Below are 9,425 nucleotides of genomic sequence, written 5' to 3'. Positions count from 1 at the left end.
CACTTATTAGACGCAATATGTTATTTTTATGTATTTGATTCGAGAATATAAAGACAATTTTCTTATGGAGAAAAATGCGTAGTTTCATCTACTAGTTTGATTTAAATAGTTTAACTGACAAATTATTTTTATTATTTTTTAGCTAAGTGACTGACACAGTATAACTTCAATGTTAGCAAGGTTAAATGTTTCAAAAATCATTCAAAATAATTAAACTTGAGAATTTTTAATTATTACCATATATTTTTGTTTAAATAATTATCATTTTTGATACAAGAAGGTAGATTAAAAGATGCTATGTTACAAGATCAATTTTTATTAAGATAATATAAAATTATTAAAAATTATTTTTTATTGAACAAATAAAAAATCTATTAAAATTTGGTGATTTTATTAGAGAGCATTTTGTTTTTTTTGTGTGTGTGTGTGTGCGCGCGCGCGCTAAATTTCTAATTTTTTGATTTAGGATTTTATGAGCGTATTCATGATTATAAACAAATAGTGATATTGTGTTGATCGAGTGTTAGAATGTTTTGTTATGTAGAAATTATAATTTAAGTCTATGTAACATTTGGGGGGTACGTTTTAATCTTTAATTGGGTGTGATAAATAATTTAAGTAATTAGGATGTAATAAGAAAAAAATTGAAGTGCCAATAACAGCTCTCTTTCATTAATTGTGATAATCCATTAAATGTAGGAGTGGCATTTTCTAAGAAACAAATACATGTCATCAACCACGAACTAGTCAAACTAGCATTAAAAGTCAAGTGACTGTGAGTGAGAGAGAGAGCATGAAAGATACAAAAAATGAGAAAAAGAAATTATTTAAAATGGGCAGTCTGCTTCAAAATATTGGTACAACCATCTTCTTTCGGATTACACGTGAAATCTCTAGGGAGGTCTCCTAAATATTAATAAAATATAGAATGCAAAATAAATATATAAGACATGTGTCGTGTTCGAAAGAGGATTATATCAAACTTTTCAAGAGACCTAACCGCATCAAAATTGTACTCAAAATTAGAAGAGATAAGGTAACAATTTTTTTGAAGCACCATCATCCTAAGTATTTATATAAAACCCGTTTTGAAAAAAATTAGATGATGGCTTTTGAAAAGGTTTCATTACAAGATTACGGTTTATTATTATGGTCATCTTTTGTACATAATAATGGCGATTTTTTTTAAATCCATCATATTTTATATATTTGATAATGGCTTTTGAAAAGGTGTCATAAGCAGATGACGGTTTACTGAAAAAAACTGTCATCTTTCGTGCATAACAATGACGATTTTTTGAAAATCCATCATCGTTTGTGTAAAGTATAAACAAAAATCATGATTTTAAATATGGGAGCGGTTCGACAGCCCTAAAGTTTGCCAAACATTTTTTGTAAATCACTTTTGATGGGGTCAGAAGTTTTGGAATAGACTGATTTTTTGTAAAGATGATCTCTATGGTGAAGAGATTATCCTCACCAAAAATCAGCTCATTTTGAAACTTCTGACCCCAGTTTACAAGTTGAAGAATCGTGGACCGTCCAATTTTTGTAAATCACTTTTGATAGGGTTAGAAGTTTTAGAATAAGCTGATTTTTGGTGAGGATGATCTCCTCATCATATAGATCATCCCTACAAAAAATCAGCTCACTCCAAAGCTTCTAACCCATGTTTTGAAAAGTGTTTGGCAAACTTTAGGGTTGCTAAACCGCCCCCTCTAAATATAGATGGCAATTTTTAAAAAGCTGTCATTATTAGGTGACGCTTTTTTTTTTTTTTTGCGTGTGTGTTAAAACTGACATTTTTTATAAAATGGGTCATGGTTTATTTAAAAAACTGTCATTTTTTGTATTTTCTAAAAAATCTTATCATCATATGTGTTTAAATCAACAACGGTGTAATGAAAATCTGTCTTCTTTTGCATATAACGATGACTGTTTCGAAGAAAATCCATCTTTTATATTAAGCTATGATGATGGTTTTTCATCTTATCTTTAGAAAATCTGACATCTTTTATATGAAGCTATTAAGCTTTTTTTTTTTTTCGCTCCGAAAAACCTTCATTAAGGACAAAAGATGCTTATTAACAGTCATCATATAATGTACTTGTAGTAGTTCTCAAATAATTCAGCATCTCCAACTTCAATAATAACATTACTTTCAATTTCATTTCCATTGGATCTTCATGATAAGAATATGTAAGAAATACTATTTTTTGAATACCACAAGAATACATAATCAATAGTTTTAGAGCCTATTTGTCTATTTTTGATTTCTAGGAGTCTTACCTTACAAAGACACTCTCACACCTTAAGATAACTTAAGTTTGGTGTGTAACCTTTCCTTAATTCATATGGAGTTTTGCCTAATTTTCTATGGGGTATTATATTAGCCATATGAAAGTTGGGATAGAATTGCTTTTCCCACATGTTGTTGGGCAAACTAGAACTTAAAAGTAAAACATTCAACATCTCCTCAAAGGACCTATTTTTTCTTTATGCTCTTCTATTTAATTCGGGTGAATGTGAAGGAGTCACTTCATGAATTATATCATTTTGTTTACAATACTCATTAAGGAGATTTGAGTCGTATTTTCCCCCTCTATCAAATCTTTGTCTCTTAATTTTTATATCTTACCGATTCTCTACCTCATTCTAATACTTAATGAACATGTTTTCTACTTCATTTTTACTTATAAAGAGAGAGACATAAACTCTTGTGTTCCTAGAGTAATTATCCACAAAAATAACGTATTATTGTTTATGTCCTCTAGATTCTAAACTCTTAGTCTCCAAGTTCACTATGAATAAGATCTAGAAGATCTTAAGTTTTTGAAACACTATGAAGTGGTTTATGAGTGAATTTTACTTCCAGACAAGTCTTGCATCTTTCTAGATCTTTCCTTTCTAAATTGGGTTAAATTCCCAAAATTTTCAGTTGTCCTACGTTAATGTGTCCTAGCCTATTATGTCATGAAGAAATTGGCTCAACAAGATAAGTAGAAGACAATGCATTTTAATTCATAACATTGAGTACAAACAAACTATCGTTTCAATACCCTTTTCCTAGAAATACCCCATTCTCAGTCAAAACATGTTTATTGGATTCAAATACAAGATTGACACCAACTTTGTTCAAGAGAGAACCACACACAATATTTCTTCTAACGACGGGAACATGTAGGACATCAATAAGTGCTAGCGTCTTCCCAGAAGTCAGATTGATGATAACTTTGCATTTTCCAATAACTTGAGATGTCCTTGAGTCTCCTGATTAGACCTCTTTGTCCCCTGCAAGATTGTTGGAGGTAAACATCTCCTTATTTTCACACACCAAATTCACCTATCTCCTATTTCATCTTCCATCATCGTACTATATCATTTTACTACCATTAAACTTGGTTGACAAAAGCTGTACTACAATATAGGTAATGCTGCATTTCAAACATTATATTACTGCACGAGAGATGTTGAGGCTCTTGAATAGCGGTCTATCTGTGTCAAGACTCTATTAGCCTTGCTTTCAATTTGGCCATTCTCATGATTGTTCCTTCTGATGAGAGTGAGAAGACGAGGCCTAGCTTGTGATCCATAAGACTGTGCTAGTTCTCTAGTTTCAAACACCTTCTCCAAGAGATCCAAAGCCACTTCCTTTAAAGACGGTGTTCCCCAATCCAGAATCTCCAGTACTGGAGAGATGGCTTTATCTTCATGCAACACCTTGGCTCCTTCATGAGAATTATCTCCGCAAACCAACGTGGAGAGTGCTTGAAGTACTTCATAGGCAGTTTCATTGACATGTTCATGCAAAAGTCTCACCAGCTCAGGCAATGCGTTTGCCTGCAAAAGACAAAATGTATCTTTCACACTGCAAATGCCTCTGTGTGCTTTACATATGGATGTGGGCGGCCCACGAGATTTCCAGAAAAGGTTCTTACTGGGCTTAGACATTTTGGAGAGTTCAGGAGTGCTCAATGACAAGTTACCTATGAGCGCCGCTGCATTTGCTTTGGCTGTTACTGAACCACGCTTAAGAAAGTTCACAAGCAAGGGGTAGGCTTCTAATCCAACCACTTTCTTCTGTGCCTCACGATTCATTGGGTCCGTGAACCTGAAAAGCACAACAAGTGCATTCTCCGTCGCTTCCGTATTTTCCTGACTCAAGATGTTCAGTACTGCTTGCAGCCCATCTGATTCAATTAGCTTCTTCGTGAGTGCCGTTTCAGATTTTGGAAGATTGGCCAATAACCCGGCTGCTGCCATCTGTGCATTGCTCCTACTATTGTCCTTGAGAAATCCCACCAATGCCTGAAGCCCCCTCTGCACAAGAAGGAACTCGACAATCCCTTGCGGCTCATGCTGGGAAAAGAGGAATAAAAGATTTATAGCGATTTCTCGTATTTCCTGTTCAGAGTCATATAGCAAAGGAAGGATAGCGGGAACACCATTGGCGCTCACGTTTGGCTTCTCGACAAGCTTCGGTTCAGACTTAAAAATGCTGAGCAATGCACGCAAAGAAGGATTTTGTTCGATATTGGATGAGCGTGCATTCCGTTGAAATGCTAACAAGCTAATCACAATATTCTCTAAGTCAAGGCTGTTCCCATTTGCGTCAACAAAGAATTTGACACCATCATCATTGGAAGTCAATCTCTCCAGGACCTCAGAACACATTTTGATGATAATGGTGGGGGGACGAGGAGCAAACATCTGATCTAGAACAATAGAAACCCCTCCAGCATCTGCGATTATCCTTTTGTTTTCGTGGCAATTTGAGAGTTTAACAAGAGCAGATAATGCTAACTTTTTAGATTCAAAATCTTGAGATACCATTTTGACCAAGTGAGGTATTACTCCTTCCTCGCCCAGACACTTTAAATTCTGATCATCTAATTCCATATTAACAAGGGCTTTTACCATTGATATCCTTGAAGGCTCTGGTCCTGAAAAAAAACATCAAAATCATATTAATGGAGAAGCACGGGGCACCTGTTGTGTTATACTTTATGCCACTATTGAATGTGGTAGTACTAGAGGTATTTGGACAAATTTTCAAAAAATTTATGAGAAAAATCTTTGAATGAGTAAACTACTCTGCAAGTAATGAATTCTTTTTAATTCAATAGAAACTTGAATCTGAAATTTTCGGTTCATGATTAACAACTATGAAATCGACACATTTTAACTCCAAATTTCATGGGAAAGGAGCTTCTAACCTTGATCAAGCCGATTGACAAGTGGTTTAAACCAGTTGGCTTTAGCAGAATGAATAATGTTGTCTTCATTATCATCGCAGAGCTTCAGCAAAATTGATTCCGCTTTCCATTTTGAATCCGTATTCAGAAGCCTAACAAGGGAATTAATTGCCTTGATTTGTTCTGAGAGTTTCCTGGATGCAGATATGTTCCAATCAGAACCATCGTGCAAGAGCTCAAATAGAAGCTCAATTGCAAACTTCGATATATTTGAATCTCCTAGACACGGAACAATATATTGGATTCCTTGAGATGACTCCGTCATTCTTTCCTGAAAATTTGATTTGAAAATGTTTTAATTCAGACCATTAGTGATCATAATGAAAGATCCAATAACATTCTTAAGTTATAGGAAGCATTCGAGAGCAACAATCCACAAAACAACTCAAATTTTATTTTAGATGTTTTGAGGAGTCAGTTATAAACTCAAATCCATATATATCACACAGAAATGAACACAGAAAGGTTTCAGAATGGAACACTAAAGCTACTGACCTTGTTTCCAGCATGCCCTTCTATAGTGGCATGTAACGTAATCAAAACCCTTCTCTTGATATCCTTGTTGTTTGAGCGTCCAAGAATCGAAATACAAGTATCAATTATAAGCCCTTCAATAGAAATCCAATCTTTGTTAATCGGGTTCTCTTTGATAATCTCCTGAATTTGACTGAGAGCCTCTTCAATAGTTGAGTCCACTCCCGATTGAAGCTTTCTCTTGAAAGATTTAATCTTCAGACAGTAGTTAAGTTCTTGCCATTCTTCAATTGACTGTCTCACCTGATGGTTTGGCGTCAGAGACAAATTATCAAGAGACACACCTGTCAAAGGGTCGGTTATCTCCCCACGTTTAAAGAAGGCTTCAATAGCGTCTCGCTCGCACGTGGTGCCAGTACAAAGGCTTACTGGATCAACCATTACATGATCAATTCCCTTAATTGGACAAATAAAAGATTGAAATGGTGGAATGTATTCCGAAGATAATCTCTCTATAGTCTGTGTTCGACGAAGATATTGCTTTTTGATTTCTTCTTTATCCTTAGCGGCATCAGCTTGTGCCTCCATGAAAAACTTCAAACTCAAATCATGAATTGAAGTAAGTGAACCATAAGTTCTGTTTGGACCTGGAAATTCACATTATTTTTTTTTTGCACTAAAGCAATTTCTTCCGATTCTCTTCGTCAATTAGAAATTAGAATAAAATGTTTCGAGTTTTGGGTCTTACCAATTCCCATATTTAAATCTAAGAAGTGAAACAAAGAAGAACAACATGAGCTATAAGAAGCAAGCAACGTGAGGGCAAGGAAGAGAAATGGAGACCAAACTCAAAAATGGCTTCTTGTTGATCCACTACCGACGAGCTAGTAATTTCAACCAAACTAATTCTTCAAGAAAATTGAAGCTACAAAAACTCATACATCACATAAAAGAATTAAATACCGGGAGCGGTTCGGCAGCCCCAAAGTTTACCAAGTTTGGTGCCAAACATTTTTTGTAAATCACTTTTGATGGGGTTAGAAGTTTTGGAATAGGCTGATTTTTTGTGAGGATGATCTCTACGGTGAAGAGATCATCCTCACAAAAAATCAGCTCATTTTGAAACTTCTAACCCTAGTTTACAAGTTGAAGAATTGTGGACCGTCCAATTTTTGTAAATCACTTTTGATGGGGTTAGAAGTTTTGGAATAGGCTGATTTTTGGTGAGGATGATTTCCTCATTATAGAGATCATCCTCACAAAAAATCAGCTCATTCCAAAGCTTCTAGCCCATATTTTGAAAAATGTTTGGCACCAAACTTGGCAAACTTTAGGGCTGCTGAACCGTCCCCTTAAATACCACCACATATAAGCTGTTTTCTTTCTTTCATAAATGAATCTACACAATTAGTTCATTCATATATGATCATGGTTTATTAAAAATATATGATCATGGTTTTAAATCTCGTCCAAGACTGAGATGACTCTCCCGAGTCGTCTCAGTGTCCTACAGTGACGATACAAATATACACGGTGTCTCAACATTCACATCATCTTGCGAGATAAACAGGATGTCTCAGACGATGTTTTGAAAATATCAGCCTAGTCAGTAAAACTCGAATGAGTCAACTGGGATTTTGATTAAAATAATTAATTCTTTTAGAATCAAAATTTTTACTACATAAATAAAGAGCCGTGCTAGAGTGACCTCAAGCTGGAACCTCATATTGCATTTCTTGATGTGAAAGTAGCTAGGAACCAGAGATGTAATTTAAATATATGTAAATCAATCAATATAAACCGAGTTAAATGAATTGTCTCATCGAAGATAAGTTGACTCGTTCGAGACAACTCGGCCTTGTCTGCGGACGAGATGAGACGTTAAATCGAGTTTTGAAACCATGTATATGATGTACACCAAGGTTTTTAAACTCGGTATTTCGTCTCGTCTTGTCCAGGCCCGATACCGAGTCGTCTCAGCCTAGTTTTCTGATATGTTTGAGACATTTCATGAGTCCAATAAAAAAAATGAACGTGAGTCATAAATCTCGGTCAAAAAATGACTTTGTGAGTTGGTCTCGTTCAGCTCTGATACCGAGTTAACTTGGGCGATACGTCTCGGTCTCTGATGAGTTTAAAAACCATGACACCAACAGACATAATTCAAGAGCAAAACTGTCTCAACCACATGATTTGACATACAAATACTGAAATTATGCAAAATTCAAAGAAAAACAATCTATCAAGAAAAACCCATCACCCCAAAACACATTTTCTTTCCTTAGTGACTTCCAAAATTATACAAATATCATCTTAAACCATCACAAATTAACCATCTCAACCATATAATTTGACATACAAAAACTGATAAAAACCTAAAATTATGCAAAATTCAAAAGAGAACAAAAGAGAAACAATCAATCAAGAAAAAACTATCAACCGAAAACACATTTTCCTTCCCTATAAAGCAGTAAAAAGGAAAAATTAACGAAAATCCAAAGAAGGGTCTCTCTACTTCAACTCAATTCAACCCCAAGAAGGAAATCAAAAGCAAACTAAACTGAAAACAGAAAAAAGAGCTAAAACCCAGAGATTAAAGTCACCTCTTAAAGAAGAAAAACACGTCTGCAAAAAATTTCGTTCCTCTGTTTCTCTTAGTTTTTCGACCTCATCACGATCTAGCTGTAAGAAATGGCCATTATTTAGGAGGGGAATAAGAACTCTTTGAAGTTGAAGTCCATGTGTTAGAAAGGAAGTCTACGTGAAACACTTTTTTAACTTTTTAGTGATATACATACTACCCTTAGGTTTTGATGAAATCTATTCTTAATGCCCCTCACAAACAATCTTCGAGATTAATGATTCAAATCATTGAGATCGACTATTTAAATAGTTGATCCTGGTGATTTGGATCATCAATCTTAACAATTCATGTTCAAACATCAAGATAGCTGACTTTTAAACATTGACAAGAGGTCGATCTTGACAGTTGTTTCAAAGATTGATCTCAACTATTTGAATATTTGATCTTTATGCAAGTAAATGTCGTCCAAGAGTGACTGTGCAGGACATTGAGCTAACATGGAAGTGTCCACAAAACCGTGGATGCTTTTCACTTGGATCACGAGGGAAAACATCTATGATACCATGGACACCCCACATCAGTTCAATGTCTAACAATGTGTCTTGGGCTGCTACTTTAACATCCCCCAAAAAATATAAAATAAAATAAATAAAAAATCCCTTTAGGTTTATTAAGTAATTTTCTCTTCTTTTAGTAATAATTTAAGGGGGCATTCAAGGGCCAAACATTCCGCCTTATAGCAGTTAGTAGTTTTTGAATGGTGAAAAGTTCACCTCATAAAAAATCAATCCATTTTAAAACTTCTAACATTTCTATTTATTTGATAAGAACATCCATCTCATTAGTTTAGAATCATGGTTTTAAAATTAGGTTCTGTGTCTCATCTCATCCATGTCAGATGTCAAGTCATCTCGAACGAATTTTCCAATACGTCTGAGATGTCTTGTTAAAAAAATTGAAAATGAACGCAGGATATTAAATCTTGTCCATGTTTGATATCGAGACAACTCGGGAGATATTTCTTGATCTCGAATGAGTTTGGAAACCATGTTTAGAATATGAATTAGTGGAGAAATCAAGTAATTAAGTGGTCAAGTTGTCCCAAAAACTGT

At 34.8% G+C, this 9,425-nt stretch overlaps 1 protein-coding gene across 1 annotated transcript; it reads right to left on the bottom strand.

Annotated features, from left to right (window-relative positions):
* Positions 1 to 2,996: 2,996 nt before the first annotated feature.
* On the bottom strand, positions 2,997 to 8,468 carry LOC147383104 (U-box domain-containing protein 43-like). Its single transcript, XM_086428503.1, has 4 exons — positions 8,333 to 8,468; positions 5,751 to 6,376; positions 5,217 to 5,526; positions 2,997 to 4,943 (listed from the first exon to the last, which is right to left on the bottom strand). The coding sequence occupies exons 2-4, from the start codon at positions 6,315 to 6,317 to the stop codon at positions 3,454 to 3,456; spliced, it is 2,367 nt and encodes a 788-aa protein (XP_086284629.1). The 5' UTR covers positions 6,318 to 6,376; positions 8,333 to 8,468; the 3' UTR covers positions 2,997 to 3,453.
* Positions 8,469 to 9,425: the final 957 nt, after the last annotated feature.

The sequence above is a fragment of the Akebia trifoliata genome, chromosome 16 (assembly GCF_017979445.1).
Source record: "Akebia trifoliata isolate Shusen 1 chromosome 16, ASM1797944v1, whole genome shotgun sequence".
NCBI classification, from domain to species: Eukaryota; Viridiplantae; Streptophyta; class Magnoliopsida; order Ranunculales; family Lardizabalaceae; genus Akebia; species Akebia trifoliata.
Note: the sequence above shows the minus strand (reverse complement) of the source record. Positions and strands in the feature narration are given on the sequence as shown.